General features: G+C 50.6%; 6 protein-coding genes across 6 annotated transcripts; 2 read left to right on the top strand and 4 right to left on the bottom strand.

Annotated features, from left to right (window-relative positions):
- Window position 1: 1 nt before the first annotated feature.
- YCS4 (Condensin complex subunit) lies at window positions 2–3,969 on the bottom strand. Its single transcript, XM_024468334.1, has 3 exons — window positions 3,625–3,969; window positions 354–3,543; window positions 2–297 (listed from the first exon to the last, which is right to left on the bottom strand). The coding sequence occupies exons 1-3, from the start codon at window positions 3,855–3,857 to the stop codon at window positions 127–129; spliced, it is 3,594 nt and encodes a 1,197-aa protein (XP_024322833.1). The 5' UTR covers window positions 3,858–3,969; the 3' UTR covers window positions 2–126.
- Window positions 3,970–4,082: 113 nt separating this feature from the next.
- On the top strand, window positions 4,083–5,831 carry VC83_04704 (uncharacterized protein). Its single transcript, XM_024468333.1, has 2 exons — window positions 4,083–4,487; window positions 4,548–5,831. Exons 1-2 carry the CDS (start codon window positions 4,187–4,189, stop codon window positions 5,684–5,686), a joined length of 1,440 nt encoding a protein of 479 aa, XP_024322830.1. The 5' UTR covers window positions 4,083–4,186; the 3' UTR covers window positions 5,687–5,831.
- On the bottom strand, window positions 5,832–6,966 carry RPL28 (ribosomal 60S subunit protein L28). Its single transcript, XM_024468332.1, has 3 exons — window positions 6,719–6,966; window positions 6,365–6,563; window positions 5,832–6,280 (listed from the first exon to the last, which is right to left on the bottom strand). The coding sequence occupies exons 1-3, from the start codon at window positions 6,748–6,750 to the stop codon at window positions 6,062–6,064; spliced, it is 450 nt and encodes a 149-aa protein (XP_024322827.1). The 5' UTR covers window positions 6,751–6,966; the 3' UTR covers window positions 5,832–6,061.
- A 217-nt stretch (window positions 6,967–7,183) lies between these two features.
- On the bottom strand, window positions 7,184–10,022 carry CHL1 (syntenic; the record flags this gene model as incomplete). The annotated part of the gene is made up of 1 exon (XM_024468331.1): window positions 7,184–10,022. Exon 1 carries the CDS (start codon window positions 9,851–9,853, stop codon window positions 7,184–7,186), a length of 2,670 nt encoding a protein of 889 aa, XP_024322826.1. The 5' UTR covers window positions 9,854–10,022.
- A 185-nt stretch (window positions 10,023–10,207) lies between these two features.
- Window positions 10,208–12,978, bottom strand: VC83_04701 (uncharacterized protein). Its single transcript, XM_024468330.1, has 3 exons — window positions 12,268–12,978; window positions 12,090–12,208; window positions 10,208–12,039 (listed from the first exon to the last, which is right to left on the bottom strand). Exons 1-3 carry the CDS (start codon window positions 12,494–12,496, stop codon window positions 10,540–10,542), a joined length of 1,848 nt encoding a protein of 615 aa, XP_024322829.1. The 5' UTR covers window positions 12,497–12,978; the 3' UTR covers window positions 10,208–10,539.
- A 548-nt stretch (window positions 12,979–13,526) lies between these two features.
- VC83_04700 (uncharacterized protein) lies at window positions 13,527–14,808 on the top strand. Its single transcript, XM_024468329.1, has one exon. The coding sequence runs from the start codon at window positions 14,016–14,018 to the stop codon at window positions 14,364–14,366; it is 351 nt and encodes a 116-aa protein (XP_024322828.1). The 5' UTR covers window positions 13,527–14,015; the 3' UTR covers window positions 14,367–14,808.
- The last annotated feature ends 333 nt before the right edge of the window (window positions 14,809–15,141 follow it).

Raw genomic sequence — 15,141 nt, 5'->3', positions numbered from 1 at the left:
CCCGGGTTATGATTGAAAATATTATTTGTGCATGGTATTGTTTGTGGACTATGAGCAAGTCATGTAATCATTACTGCCTAGAGACCAAACGCCAAACCCGTCATAATAATATCAGCCTACATGTCTTTAAGCATTCACCTGTACAACCCTAAAGCCTCCCGCAACTGTCTTCGTTATTTCCTCATTCTTGTGCTGGAGCAGGCTTAGAGCGTATGCCACATCATTCCACTGCCTCTCACTCTCGCATCTCGCCAGCCTAGCTGCCAGCTTATCAGCCAGCTGCTTAGCATGTTTATCCTGCATAGTATTAGCACAATGTTTTCACAAATTCAATTCCCAGAGTGTTTCTTTACCTTTTCGATAAAGCCAGCCAAGAACTTGATAATCCTCTTCAAGGCGTCTTCCTCCAAGTCCTTCTCAGCCGAAAGCAAACTGAACATATCCACGAAGTGATTATAGACTGCATTGTCTTTGGTACTAAGCTCAGTGAAGAACATGCGACTGAGATCGGCAATCCTCTTATCCTCATCCTCGAGGCACTTCGCCATCTCTCCAAGTTGACCCTTGACCTTCACTTGGCCAGCCAAGATCAGGAATGTCAACGTCATCAAACAAGTACGCTTAACACTAGCATCCTTGTCATTCAAGCGGCGATATAGGAAGTCCGTGTTCTCGTCGATGAGGTGGTTGAAGCAGACGGCCATGTCTCCAAGCGCAATGACGACGTTGGAGCGGGTAATGGGATCCTTAGAGCGCTCAAGGATCGTAATCAGCAGAGGGAGGTTCTGTTCGCAGTACTCGGAACTGACGCACATAAGCTTTGCTAAACAAAGCGTGGCTGCGGCTTGAAGGTTACGGTCTTTGTAGCTAGTGTTGTTTGAGCAGATCTCGGCCACGAGGGGGCCAAAGTTGGCTAGTAAAGAGTCCGGGCCATAGAGAAGCTCTCGCTCTCTAATATGTGCCATAGCTTCCGTGAAGTCGTCCTCCGTAGTTCCGCCAATCAGGTCGAGATCATCAGTGTCTTCCTTAGCCTGCTTCTCTGCTGGAGTTTCGGCAGGCTTAACCTTGTCCTTTTCATTTTTTCGCCTCTTGAAGTCTAATTCACAAAGCTCTAAGTGAACTATTTGCTTGATAGCGACATGGCCCACAATGAACAGCAGCTGAGACAATGCAATAGATCCTTTCTGGCCAGGCTCGGCTGGCTCTTCTTCTTCTTGTGGGGGGGTTGGTGGTGCCCCTTCGTCAACGTCCATCATATCAACGTCCATGGCATCTGGGTCAGCAGCAGGCGCAGGCGCCTCTGATTTTTGACGCTTCTGGAAAACATGCTTCGTCTTCCTTCGCAAGATCTCCGAGCACAGTGTATCTGGGTGTTTGGATAGGGCGTATATGGCGCTGATAGCCTGCTCCGCAACACCATACCATTCTTTGCTATCAGACTCTACTTCAATTATCGAAGCAAGCTTGGAGAGAACCGCGTGGTCGTTGGAGAGCTTTGAAAATTTGGAACCCGACTCCTGGGATTGGCGCCCTGTTGGACTGATCCGGCGCAAGGCGATACACGTATATTTAGCAAGCTGAAGGTCCCTTCTTCCGAGTCCTCCTAACCCGATTTGAAGCATTGTCTCCAGCTCGCCAACAACGATATCAGGGCTTGCTGTGGCTAACATACCAAGCACAATAATTGCACCACGGCGTTGGCTCTTTGAAATTTCCTTTTTCTGTACACCGTACACCCGCCAAAGCTTCGAAATCACAGTTTCAGAAACGTGGCCTGCTTTCATCATGGTGCTTAAAAGCTGCTCCAACGATGTAAGCTCAGCCGGAGTCGCTCCGAATGTCAAACTGATCATATTCCTCGCGATGTAATTCGCCGCATCATTTGCGCTGAAGGAGTCCGGTGCTTCAAAGAACAATGTCTTGTAACAATCAATTAGGTGGGACTGAACACCCTTTCCTTCATCGCTGTTTCCCTTTGTCCAAATGAGCCGGAGCATGCGTCGAATGCCCAACTTGTTTTGCTCGATCTTGTAGGCGTCACCGATTTTGAAATAGTCCATCGCCTCTATCACCTCGCTCTTATTCTTAGAGCCAAGTAATTGGCAGATGGTTGTTGTTGCTCCGTGCAAGACTTCAATAAACTTCAACGCTTCGACGTAATATCTTCTTGTGAGCGTCAGTTTGCCAATTGCTTCGAACGTCGCTGCTTCCTCTTGAGCTTTCTGAACCGCCGCAATTTTCTGGCTATCAGTCATAGGCTTTTGGGGAGAGTCGGTCTCCATTTGTGTCGCTTCATCAAGGAGTGCTTCGTCCACAGTTGCCGCAGTCTTGTCCACCAATCCAGGGGTCTCAGGAGGAGGTTTTAAAGCATTCAGTTGCGCATCAACAGCATCCAGACGGGCATTCCAATCCTGGTAATTGAGCTCCCCGCCATGCATGACGCTGAATGGATGCGTTTTGATTAACGCCCCAAGGAGTTTGATTGCATTTCTGCGGACATTGCTGCTCTTGTCTTCAAGACTTCGTGCTGCCAGCTCAGCCGCACGTTGTCTGCGTTTTGGGAACTTCTGCTCAAGGTCGCAGAGCTTGATATAAACTTGGATCGTTCTACATCTGGAGTAGGGGTTGATGTCGAGGAAGCGCTCTTCGAGCACGTCGAAGAAGGCGTTCAACTGCGATTTGTGGTTCTCTCCACGCTCTTCCTGCTTGCTTAAATCCGCGACCATGTTTCCGCATACTTCTATAACAGCACAACGCAGGGTATAAGATTCGCTATCAAGCTGCTTTGCAATCATGGTCATCTGTTTGATAACCACCCTTGGTGCTAGCTCAGAGAACTTGACCATGAAAGTAGACACCGACTTCGGCCCCTTCGTGTCATTGCTGTTAAATTCTTTATTGCTAAGCTCCCTAAGGACCTCATCTGCCAATTGGGGATAGTCGTACTGCTCAGCAAGGATATGTAGGAATTCTGCCATAGGCTCCGATAGATGCTCAAAATATGTTAAATTCTGCACAATGGAGATCTGGGCAGCATAAGCGTGCCCATGATGCTTCACTGCAATGCACAAAACCTTGAAAACATGCATGCAGATTGCTGTGCTCTTGACACGTTGCTCGCTCTCCAGAACCAAGTATGCCGGCCTTGTAAGTAAGCCAATAAATGTATCGCGTTCAGATGTAGTGAGGAAAATCTTCGAGAGCTTGAGCTTCAGAACCTTGCACATGACTTCGAGAGCAACCTGTAGTTGCGCTGACGAGTCCCAGTTGGCGTCTTTTGCTGAAGCCTTTGGCTTGGCAGCCTTGCCTCTGCCTCTTGCTGCTGGTGTTGTTGTAGGCTTCTCCGCTGCCTTCGTTTCGACAGCTGCCAACGTCCATTGCAACAGAAATCCGAAGATTTCCAGAAGTCGTTTGTGGTGTGCGATAATGTCCTGCTCGTCCGACTCGAGATCATTGCTGATTATATCGGCTTCGGCGGACAAGCCCGAGACGACGAGGTCTAGGACTTTGCCCAGGGCATGTGGCGGGAGTATGGACGTTGATCTAGAAAGAAGGAAAAGTTTAGGACTTGGGCTTTGGGAGGAGATGTGGGGGTCTAAAGCAGTAATGGAAGTTGGGGCACACTTTAAAAGGAACTGCAAAGAGTCGAACGAAGAAATTCTCGTGATAGCATCTGGGTTCTCTGCCACAGAATCCACAATAGGATTCAAGATACTGTTTATCAATGAGTTCGTAAAGGCTTCGGGGTCGTTTTCGCAGTCGGTGAGGTTCGAATCGGCTTCTGGGGTGTGTATGTTCGTGGGATCGCTCATGTAATGCTTGAGCGCATCATTGATGTCAAAGTCGATATTGTCCATGATTGCGAATAATTCCAAGTGCGCGGCAAATATGCCTTACAGCCAAACGTTCGTCAGCTTCAAACAAAGCAGGTATCGTTTGTCGTTGCTAACTTGTTGTGACAGATGAGATTGTTTATGATAATCACCGTGGACGATGGGTGGTCGCGATTGTTGATTTTCGTTCCTAACCGAGTCTAGTCAACTGTTGATAAGACCGCGTTCTCCGTCGCGAACCGCGAACGCCTCGAAGATTCGAATTTCGGTAATTGTTAGGGCAAATTTATACTGTTGTGGCTCCTAGTATAGGACCAGGGTAACTGCAATAAACAATACTGGTTCTGAACAGTATGACTTCACAAGCCGCAATGAGCGTGGTGGAAGACTATGCACGACCTGCCCAATTTGGCATAAACGACAAAGACCCAGAGATTGAGGACTCCGCAGACGAGGAGACTCATGACCAAATGATAGAGAATGAAGAGATGGGATGGGCTCAGCAAGCCGAATTGGAGACGGATGCGTACTCCGAGTGGTCCGAGGAGAGTGAAGAGGAAGTCGACCCCGCAGTTCAAGAGGACATGGACAAATTCGTGGCAACGTTCAAAGGCATTAAAGATCGATTCAGGCTTATAAATCGAATTGGAGAAGGCTAGTTTTCTTATATTTTTGAACTGTTGTCGGGTTGGATTCTAACGATAATGCATGCAGGCACATTTTCCACCGTTTATAAGGCGGAGGATCTGAATTATGACATGTTTGAAAACAGCTGGGATTTGGAACAAAAGGAGATCGAGAAGAACGCCAAATGGGCTGCGCCAGAATTAAAAAGAGGCTCTGTTGAAACTATCCGTCGAAAGCCCAAGTTTGTTGCCATTAAGCAAATCTATGTTACCAGCAGTCCGTCCCGCATCCTCAACGAGCTGGATCTCCTGAACGATCTCCGCGGTTGTCTATCCGTTTGCCCGCTCATATCAGCCTACCGTCACACCGACCAAGTGGTGGCCGTCCTTCCCTACTTTAAGCACTCCGACTTCCGAGAGTATTTCCGGAAGATGACCATCCCAGATATGCGTATCTACTTCCGCTCCCTCTTCGTTGCCCTCGCCGCAGTCCACAAGCAGGGAATTCTACACCGTGACATCAAACCCACAAACTTTCTTTACGAGCCGTCAAGGCGGCACGGCGTGCTTGTCGATTTCGGTCTTGCTGAGCGCGAAGGCACGGAGAGCAAGCCCTGTCTATGCCAGCAACATTCTGTTGATCGTCGGCGGCATATCAATAACAGCGTTGCGGCGTCCAATGGGCCTGCAGCTGGCTATCCTAAACAGGACACTCGCCCTTCTCGTCGAGCGAACCGTGCCGGAACCCGTGGTTTCCGTGCGCCAGAGGTTCTCTTTAAATGCACGGCACAAACAACCAAGATCGACATCTGGTCCGTGGGTGTCATCCTCCTCACTATCCTGTCACGACGCTTCCCCTTCTTCAACTCGGCAGATGACGTTGAGGCCACGATTGAGATTTCAACAATCTTCGGCTCGAAACGTATGAAGCAAGGGGCACTCCTACACGGAACTGTCTTCGAGACCAACATCCCAACAGTCGGGCAACAGGGATTCAGCCTCGAGAAGATTATTCTGTGGAGCACGTGCAGGACAGAAAACGATGCCAATGGGAAGGATGTCTCGTTGAGTGATGAGGAGAAACTAGCGATACGATTCTTGGAACGCTGCTTTGATTTGGATCCAAACAAGCGGATAAGTGCAGCGGAAGCACTGGAGCATCCTTTTTTGAGAGAGAAAGATGCAGCTACGGAGGACGAAGATGGGGACGAGATAAATATGATATGACGAGCGACAAATGTTTTTGGGGAGTTGGGGACGGCATTTAAGGGGCATTGCATAGGGTAGGCTTCATCATGGTTCATTCCAGGCGTTTAAGACGTTGCTCAGCAGCTAGAGATACCACGATTATAGAAGCACTGTAATAATCACATACAAAAGAAAGTTTTTGAGATTTAACATGTTGGAGAATGAAGGATCTTCGGCCCAATTTTTTCGAAGAGTTCTCATGGAGTCAAACGCAGCTGCAGTCACATAAGGGTAAAAATTGTTCGTGATGTGTTTTGATATCATTGATCGAACTCCGATAGCCGTAGCCATCATGCCAATCCTTTCATGCCATGAAATACCGACTAGAATAACAACCCTGTATCATAAACCCATTTACGCAACCAACTCAACGACACCACCGGCCTCGGTGATCTTCTTCTCAGCGAGCTTGGAGACCCATCTGGCGCGGACGACAATTGGGATGTTTGGCAGGCGACCCTTTCCGAGGACCTTGGAGTATCCGAGGGGGAGGAGGTCGATGACTGGGACGGTGTCGGTGTTCTTGGCCTGGAGGTACTCCTCACGCTTCTCAGCGGGGACGAGCGACCAGAGCTGCGGTCTATTAGCCACCATTCTCTCCACCACGACACGGCTTGGCCCTTTGTCGCGGGGCAAAATATCCGGGAGTATGCATACCTTGTCGAGGTTGACGACTGGCTTCCAGAAGTGGTTTTGTTGCTTGTGGAAGTAACGCATACCAACCTTACCGAAGTAACCAGGATGGTATTTGTCCATGTTGGTACGGTGGTGGTGCTGACCACCAGCGAGACCACGACCACCTGGATGCTTGCGGTGCTTTCCTACACGTCCCTTACCGGCGGAGACATGACCGCGGCTATGAAAATGTCAGTACAGTGTACGACAAAATTCTAACGAGGCTAAAGCTTCGCCCCGGCGCTCACCCTCGAGCTTTCACTGAGGGGCGCATCATCGCTCAATTTGCATTGATGCCGATGATAGTAGATTCGTGGAGATCTGGTTCAGACGTACTGTTTGCGGGTCTTCGAAAGATGGGTAGGCATTGTCGAGGATGTCGAGTGCCGTAAATTTGTCGATGACCTTCAAATCTCAGTACACAATCTTCAATTTGCTCGACTTCAACAATTGCTAGCGCGTTCGCTTATCAGTCAGGGCTGGAAACCCTACCGCGGATAGGAGCGATAGTGAGTGACGACGACATTCTCAATATAGCGATTTGACAATCGTTTGAAGGCGCTATCAAAAGTGTAATCGAAATATATTCCATTAAAACTGAGTATACGAAAGCTTTATTAAAAAAAACTGCGAATTCCGTACAAGATCACACAATCCAGGCTTGACGACAATTTTATGGTCACGTGATTGACAACCCCTTTGACAGCAGTCTACAGATGTAGATAATCGTATAATCGTCGATCCGCCTGGTCGCTTTTAGGGGTAAGAAGGTGCCCTAGGGAAAATCATAGATACATTTCCCTAGGGCACCTTCTTACCCCTAAAAAACGTTCCAAGCCCCCCCATCAACTCCCCAAACCCCCTCCCCTCACACCCCTCCACCAACCCATCTCGAATCCATCCTGGCAACTTCCTCCTAATCCCCTCCTTTCCAAACCGCCCATCCACTATGATAATAGACGCAAAATCATTCTTATGCCTAATTGCGCGGCCCACACTCTGATTAACAGCCCTCATACATGCGTTCTCGTAAAACTCCCTCGCCTCTGCCTTCCCAGCAGCTTGTCGACTGGATGTGGTGCCTTCACCAGCGGCTTCTAGACGTTCGATTGTCGCAGTCTCGATATAGGACATCTTCGCTTTCCATTCCCCGCTCATTATGTTGGGGTATGGTAGTCCAACGATGACAACGCAGCGCCCGAGACGATCGCTGAAATTAATACCCTCGCTCATTTTCCCTCCCACAACACTGAGGAGTAATCCGCCTTGATTCCCATCAATAGCCTTAGCATATTCAGTGAGCACGTATTCCGCTCCGACTTTAGCATCTTTAGCTTCCCTAAATAGCGCCTTCCTCTTGCCTAGCCTCTCCCAGATGCTAGGCCTGCCGGGTTCAAGAATAACCTCCCATCGCTTGATCACAGTGTCTAGGTAGGAGTAGCTGGGGAAGAAAACAACAATGCCGTCGGGGACGATGGTGCAGATATTCAGCACAGCGCGGCCGAGTTCATCTATCATCTCCTCCCCCTCGCGGCCCGCGCGTTTGCTGAATGTAAACTCGAATGGTTTCCCAGTAGGCCCTTTTGATAAAGTCCAAGCAAGCAGGTTTTCCTTGGGGATGACATGCCCACAGCTGAGAGTCGTGATTCGCTCTGCTGGTAAATAGGATAGTAGGTGAGACGTGTAGTCTGCCATGGGAGACATGGTTCCGCCTGCGAGGATCACAGCTCGGGCTTCGGAGACGATCTCTTGGAAGTGGTGGGTAGGGTCGAGGAGCATGTATTTGAGGACGATGTCGGAAGTTTCTGGGTCTTTGGCATAGAAGAGTCTTCCCTCCTTGGATGGGTTCGTGAGCGCTACCAGTAGGGATTGTATATGTTGCAGCGTTGGTGTTGCTGCTTCAGATGTTGCATCTGGCTTCCTTGCCTTCGCAGCTGGATTGCCGTTATCCGCAGCAGCACCTTCCGCGAAAATGATATATCCCTCAACCTTCCTAGCAAGCTTAGAATCCTGCAAGTATCTCATCAGCTTATAGAGATTAATCTGATCCACCCCCTTCCCCACCAACAGCTCACTCGGTTCCACAACCATCTCCCCCTTCTGACCAACCTTCCCATCAAGAAACTGCGCTAACGAATCAATCAACCTCACAACCTGCGCCACATACACCCTATTCTTTCCCTTGAGTTTATTCCTGAATCTCTGCAGATACTGCCCAATCTGCGCTCTTGACCGCTTCAACTGGCTTAGCGAAACTGTGATCCCGTATATCCCGGCAATAGCATCCATGAGATTGTGCGCCTCGTCCACGATCACAACGTGACCCTTGACGCTCACCCCCAGCGCTTCTCGCGCGCTCTTTTGGAGCAGTAATGGATATGGTAGTGTCACTATCTCCGCGGGTTTGATGGCGGATCGTGAAGCGTAGTAGGGGCATATCTTCATCTCCTTGCCTAGGTCCCCTAGTTCCTCGATATCACGTATCGTTGCGAGTGCGTGGTCGCGGAAGTCGTTGACAAGAGGTTGGTTCTGTTGGTTGGGGAGAAAGCAGCATTTCTTATCTGTTGCTGTGCCGGATTGCTGTAGTTCCATACACCGCTCGTTAATCGCCGTCGCCGATCGCAGCTTGTTGACTGATGGGTTGATACAGAGGTTCTTCCTGGATCCCAACGTCAGGTGTTTGAATTCCTCTCCCAGTAATGGCTTAACGGGCGCAGGTTCCGGTTGCAGAGCAGGCGGAATCTTAACACGGCGTAACTCGTTTATGAACTGCGTCAGTTGAGAATGCGTGCGCGAGCAGTAAAAGATCTTAATCTCCTCATCGACTTCCTCCTCCTCCTCTTCCCTCGCCTTCCCATAACCCACCCCAAGTTTATCCATCAACGCCAGCGTCTCCGCCGAAAGCCCACCCGCCGCACTTCCCGACTTCGAAGCACCGTCTGCTTTCCTATCGCTCTCATAGTCATCAAGCGCGAACTGCTCCTCATCATCCAGTTTCTCCATCCCCAGACCACCTTCTTCAACTCTCCTCCTCTTCCCGCCTTTACTTTCCCCCAACATCCTTTTTTTCATCGCCGCCTCTTTCTTCCGCGCATTCTCGAGCCTCTTCTCCATATCCTCCCGATGTCTTAGCAGCTCTTTCCTCTTCCGCGCCTTGGCGGCCTCAATAACCCACTCAGGCTCGTCTTCCTCGTTGCTATCCATCTTCATCCACTCTTCAAAGCATTGGCGCTTGTATTCCCTCAGCCATGTCAATGAGGCACAGATGAGCGATAGGGATTTTCCCGTCCCTGTTGGCGATTCGAGGATCCCGACGCTGGAGTCGCCGCGCTCGAGGACGGAATAGACCGTCTGCATAAAGTCTTCTTGAATGGAATATGGTGTATATGGGTGATGGAAGTCCACCGCCAGCATGGCGGGGTTATCCGCCTCCGCCACTGCGTCGTAGAATAGGGAATCTTGTTTCGGCATGCTTCTGGTCTTCGGCGCACGTGACTGGTTTGAGGACGTGATGTTTTCTGTCAGGATTGTTTAGGCCTATCCCATGCAATGGAAGACGCGTTAAAGAACTGCCTATACATGTTTACAGTGGCGCATTCTCGTTGGCTATATGCGGAGGTTCGTTGGTCTTTCCTTGACGCTTAGGTTTGCAGCTATAGTGGAAATGGGACGCGAAGGTCTTTGCTCAAAACCGATATTTAAGACGTATGCGAAACGAAAGGTCTCCACCACATGCCAGGCCATAGTATTTAATCCGTACAATATTGAGCTTACAAGCTTTTTAAATATGTAACGTTCTAGAAGTATTTTAAATTCTTACATAGAGCCTTCACAGTAACACTATTTGTCACGACAAAAGTTGTCCTTGGCTTGGAGGAAGATATATATATCATGACCATTTGTCCCTGTCCGCATATTCGGATATATATATTAACAGCCCAACCAACCCTTGCGACCCTATATAAATATAATACATTAAATAAAAAAAAAGCCATGCCAGATAAAAACAAACACCCTAGATCGCCAAATCCCAGTACCAGATTCGTCCCAACACGTCGCTTGATGCATCCACAAACATAGTGATTGTTAGTTATAGTTTCATGCTTTGTACTCCTTTTCAACATCCCCTTCCCATTTTGATAATGCCACCCCCCCCATCACCTAGTCACCCCAAACATACCCTCCATCCCACCACCGCTCGTCGTCCCATTGCGACCACCATTCGCCCTATGCGGGCTCCTAGCGCCAACGGGGTAATTCCATCCACCGCCGCTACCCCTCTTGGTGCTTTCGCGCTCCTTATCCTCCTCTTCCTCCATGCTGAACACGAAATCGCCTTGCTCCTCATCAATCGGCATGTTGACTCTTCCAGCAGCCAAACTCGCGCCGATGCTCGCGCCACTAGCAGCCCGATCAGGGCGTGTAGGTGCACCTATCGGGTTGCTAGTCACGCGCTGAACTGCTGGGAGGAGGCTGGTCTCGGCACCGGCGGACTCGGTACGGCCGAGACGCGTGCGTTGGAGTTGTTGGGAGATTATGGACATAGAGGATTGGCGGGATGGGGATGCCACGTAGGGGGAAGCGTCGCCGGAGGCGGCAGCTGAGCGGCTAACGGCGGGTATGGAGGCGGATGATAGAGATGAGTTGCGGAGTGGGGAGCCGACGTGGCCGAAGACTGAGGCTCGGGAAACTTTTTCTTCCTCTTCGCGCTGTTGGCGCTGGAATAGCGGGCCCCATCGTGAAGGGCTCGCGTTTGATGGAGACCCGAACTTGCTTGATGCGTCTGGTGTCCCGTTGCAGCTGTAAACAGGCCTGCTCTCCTCTTCGGCGTTCCTGGATCCTCTCCGCGCTTTCTCCTGTGGAGTTAGAAGCTCCTTAAGGTTGTCTGGTAGATAATCTTCCTCGAAAGTAAAATCGTTGTCCCAGTCCTTGTCGATTGCCAGCCCTGCCTTTGGCAGACTAGCTGACATGATCTTCTGTCTTGCAAAACGCTGGGAATGCATGATTCGCTTTCCGAAGTATTCGTCAGCGAGAGGAGCCGGAGGGGAGGCAGCTCCGTGGAAGCTATCGCGCGTGTCGTCGCCGAACGCGGAGCTGTATAGGTTTTTGAGGGCTTCAGATGTCCTTCCGTCCTTTGCGAATCCCAGCGACGGTGGTGGTGACTCAAGACCAAACTTTGAAGGGACAGACGCTGCTACCGGTCCATGTCTTGCGATCCACGAGACCCCATTGCTGTCAAAGGACGCAGGTAGCGGAGCGTCTAAGACGCTCAGTCCCTTTGCCGGGACAGGCGACAACCCAAGTCCGAACCGACTCTGCAAGTCATCGTCTCGAGGCGAGCCGTACGCGGACCCGGGATACGACGCATAACTCGTGTCAATCGTCGGCACACCAATATCCATGCCACCACGGGGGAAGCCCTCGTCTTGGTTCGCAAAGGGCGAGTAAGGCGCGCCAAACGGAGGTTGCGCTCCCATATTTGCGCGGTATAGAGAATTGGTCAAAGCCGAACTCTGACTGTGATACTGATCCGGATGCACACGTCCACCGAGATTTAATCCGCCAATTCCAATCGGCCCTCCCTTGTGGTAGTTTACTCGTTGCCCGTTTGGTAGTACATGGATGTTGGCACATTTCGGTCCAAACTTACAATTGCCCTAGAAAACGTCAGAAAACGAGTCGCCATAAACATATTCTCGTCACTAACCTTTGCAAAGTACTTGCACACGTTATCAGTAGTGCTCAAGAGGTCGTGACTGAATGGACACGCCTTCCCCGCCTGGCACGCGCCTTGGCGGAAGAACTTGCAAGGCACATGCGATGTGTCTACAGAACCCCATTAGCACACCATGCCACTTTTCCCCAGGGGTCCAAAGAATACCTACTCTGTTTTCCCGGCGGGCTCCGCGGCCCTTCAAACCTGCCACCCGGCGCCATGGCTCCAGCTGCCTGCGACTGACCGTTCCCATTCGGCTGCCCCAGTCCATTCGGGATGTTGAGGCTCCCAGAGCTCATATGTCGGTACAGAGGGATTTCGGCTGGAGGTCCACCGCCGCTCACGCTGCCATTCCGGGCATAGAGTGCTGCAGCAGCGCCGTTGCTGTTGCTGAGCATCGTGAGTTTTCTGTGGGTATTCTGCGTCGGAATTGGTGGGGTCGTCGCACGGACGAGACTGGAGTCTCGTGAGCTCCGACCGCGAAGGGCGTTTGTTGGAAAGAGGACAGAGTGGAGTTTTGTCGGGATGTCGCGGGAAGAAAATCGAGTCTTGGAAAGTTGACTCGAAGAGTGTTTTGGGGGTCGTTTGGGAGGTTTGTGGTGCGTTGTGCGTCGTACACTCCGTTACCAAAGGTGACTTGGGATGATGGAGTGAGGTTCGGCTGGGATTAGTATACGGAACTTCACTGCCTGTCGTGCTGACTGTGATTTGGCAATAAATTCTGACCGCTTTGGTTGCCGGGCCGTTAGCTTATGGTGGAACGGCGGGAGGGAGGCTGGTAGCTGGTCCCCTGGTTGTTGTTGCTCTGGTTCCAGTGGTTCAGTGATGCAGTGATGCAGTGATGCATGTAGGGTTCAAAAGGATAAAAGGATAAAAGGATAAAAGGATAAAAGGATAATCGCCGTATGAGTATGACCGTCTGATTCCGTTGAGACGGTTGGGACGGCGAGGGAGCAGCACATATATCTATCTGGAGCAGATGAAGATAGCTACAGTAGCTTCCTTCACTGTAACACTCGAGTCGTGTATATCAACTCAACAAGTATAACGATCGAGGGGTATATGCCGCCTTCACATGACAGTGACAGAGAACAAGGAACCCACGGCGCACTGGGTAGGTAATATAATAATATATCAGTGAAGGGAAGGGAAGGTGCAATAAGAAAGGAAGATTGTAGGAGATGGAGGGTTGCATATAAGCGATTCAAGAAGCGATAATATATACATAGTAGTAGTATAACTAGTAAGTTGGTAGTATAGTTAACGTTGGTAGTTGTAGTGGTGGGAACCCCCGACTTGCCGCCGTTTGACCATGCTCCATGCTCACCAGCCACGCTGATTTTGGGTTTGGCATAGCCATCATATGCCATCATAGCCATCATAGCCATCATAGCCATCATAGCCATCATAGCCATCATAGCCATCATAGCCATCATTGCCATCATTGCCATCATTGCCATCATTGCCATGGTCTGTCTAACTCTACCCTCCCTACCGTTGCAAAAGGTGGACACATCCCTACTCTACAGGAAACCTTCAAGGATAGCTTTCTCCCCATATAGTGGGCGAGCCAAGGGTACAACACGTCGACTCTCACTCATCTTACATATGCTATCTTACATATGTCGTGCGCGTGCCAGGGTGTGCAAGTCCTACCTTCCTCTGTTCCCGCTGGTCTATGTTCCCGCCGGTCTATCAAACTCCGTGAGTCCCTGGAGCTGCATTCCCCTTCCCCTTCAGTATCCATCTCTTGGTAATAGCACCCATTAGCCAGCCCATATCGAACCTTGGCAAACTCGCCTGCAATGTCTCAACACGGCGCGGGCAGCTCTAGCACCTAGCTGTCCATCCCGTTAGCTCCTCGTCGACCTCACGGAGGCGTTTGAAACGTGATAGGTCGTCATAGAGGCACTACATATGCAGCCACCCACGCATCATGGCCCACCAAGCGCTGTTCTGATGGTTGCGAAAGTCTGGGACAGACATAATTCGCGGTTCCTCAACGTCCTCAATGCGCAGAAAACCAAGCCCTGTCCCCCATCAGTCGGCGACTCCGTGCCCCCGACTGAGGATGACAGGGACAGGACATATGACGAGCAGCGACGAGATGGAGGGAATATCAGAATCGACGCCGGTTGGGATGGAACCGTTCGGGTCATCCGCCGACCTGTCCCCTGGACGCCCAATCAGGGCCTTAAACTCGTGCCACCCTACCAGCCGCAAACTGCCGTGCGTGTCCCCTCCCTTTCGTCCTATCTGGGCCGATGAGGGTTAGGCCATTTTGGCACCATCGTATTCATCCTGTTCACAAGAACAGCCATCTCCACAGAGTGTGCTGAGACAGTTGCTCTCACATGCAAGTCACATGCCCCATTAATCTACTCGAGTTGAGAAGTGATACCAGTAGTTTGTGCTTGTAGAATCTCTCTTTTTGACTCCATTTCTAAGCAACTTTCATGTTGAAAGTCATGATATAGCCATCGTGTCTGTCTGTGATAGCTCCAACTAATTAAGCACCCTCATTATAACCATAGCTCCTGCAACCCGCGTCTATTATGCCCAATACTCGTCAGTGGTTCATGCAGCCCAAGTACTCAACGCGAATCCCCCTTCTTGTGATAAAACATTTGTTTCACCCCGACCTGCAGCTCTCCCAGTAAAGCCATCAGCCAACCTCCACCCCAGAGGGGGCGTCCAACCCCAAAATCCCCAGCCTGCTCCCCCGTATCCCCCCTCCCCCGCCTTTCCCCATCCCAGCCAATCAAGCAAGCCCCAGCCACGCAGCCACGCACCCACCTCCCCGTCCAGCCTCGTCGCGATACTGCAAGATTGATAACCTCGCATGCCAGATGAGTGAGCGTGGCGCAAAACTAAGAACAGGCCAATGAATCCCCGCGTCCAAGAGAGGACAGGGAGCAATACCACTCTTTCTCTCTTCCCGTGTCAAAAATTGTTCTATTCGTAGATATCGATCGATAGTTGAGCAAACCAGTCAGCCGTGGCGGTGATCATGTGGAGCCGTCGATACCGAGCATATCCTAAT

The sequence above is a fragment of the Pseudogymnoascus destructans genome, assembly GCF_001641265.1.
Source record: "Pseudogymnoascus destructans isolate 20631-21 unplaced genomic scaffold scaffold_15, whole genome shotgun sequence".
Taxonomy (NCBI): Eukaryota; Fungi; Ascomycota; class Leotiomycetes; order Thelebolales; family Thelebolaceae; genus Pseudogymnoascus; species Pseudogymnoascus destructans.
This window is presented reverse-complemented; position numbering and strand designations above follow the sequence as displayed.

What these genes read in the sequence shown, in the direction of transcription:
- YCS4 (XM_024468334.1), bottom strand. Translation starts at nt 3,857, where the DNA reads ATGGACAATATCGACTTTGACATCAATGATGCGCTCAAGCATTACATG. An exon ending in TCTTTGCAGTTCCTTTTAAA is followed by an intron (nt 3,544 to 3,624) that starts GTGTGCCCCAAC and finishes CCTTCTTTCTAG; the next exon opens with ATCAACGTCCATACTCCCGC. An exon ending in TGGCTGGCTTTATCGAAAAG is followed by an intron (nt 298 to 353) that starts GTAAAGAAACAC and finishes AATACTATGCAG; the next exon opens with GATAAACATGCTAAGCAGCT.
- VC83_04704 (XM_024468333.1), top strand. Translation starts at nt 4,187, where the DNA reads ATGACTTCACAAGCCGCAATGAGCGTGGTGGAAGACTATGCACGACCT. An exon ending in TATAAATCGAATTGGAGAAG is followed by an intron (nt 4,488 to 4,547) that starts GCTAGTTTTCTT and finishes TAATGCATGCAG; the next exon opens with GCACATTTTCCACCGTTTAT.
- RPL28 (XM_024468332.1), bottom strand. Translation starts at nt 6,750, where the DNA reads ATGCCTACCCATCTTTCGAAGACCCGCAAACA. An exon ending in CTTTCGAAGACCCGCAAACA is followed by an intron (nt 6,564 to 6,718) that starts GTACGTCTGAAC and finishes ACATTTTCATAG; the next exon opens with CCGCGGTCATGTCTCCGCCG. An exon ending in CAGTCGTCAACCTCGACAAG is followed by an intron (nt 6,281 to 6,364) that starts GTATGCATACTC and finishes AATAGACCGCAG; the next exon opens with CTCTGGTCGCTCGTCCCCGC.
- VC83_04701 (XM_024468330.1), bottom strand. Translation starts at nt 12,496, where the DNA reads ATGCTCAGCAACAGCAACGGCGCTGCTGCAGCACTCTATGCCCGGAAT. An exon ending in GAGCCCGCCGGGAAAACAGA is followed by an intron (nt 12,209 to 12,267) that starts GTAGGTATTCTT and finishes GGGGTTCTGTAG; the next exon opens with ACACATCGCATGTGCCTTGC. An exon ending in TGTGCAAGTACTTTGCAAAG is followed by an intron (nt 12,040 to 12,089) that starts GTTAGTGACGAG and finishes GACGTTTTCTAG; the next exon opens with GGCAATTGTAAGTTTGGACC.
- VC83_04700 (XM_024468329.1), top strand. Translation starts at nt 14,016, where the DNA reads ATGCAGCCACCCACGCATCATGGCCCACCAAGCGCTGTTCTGATGGTT.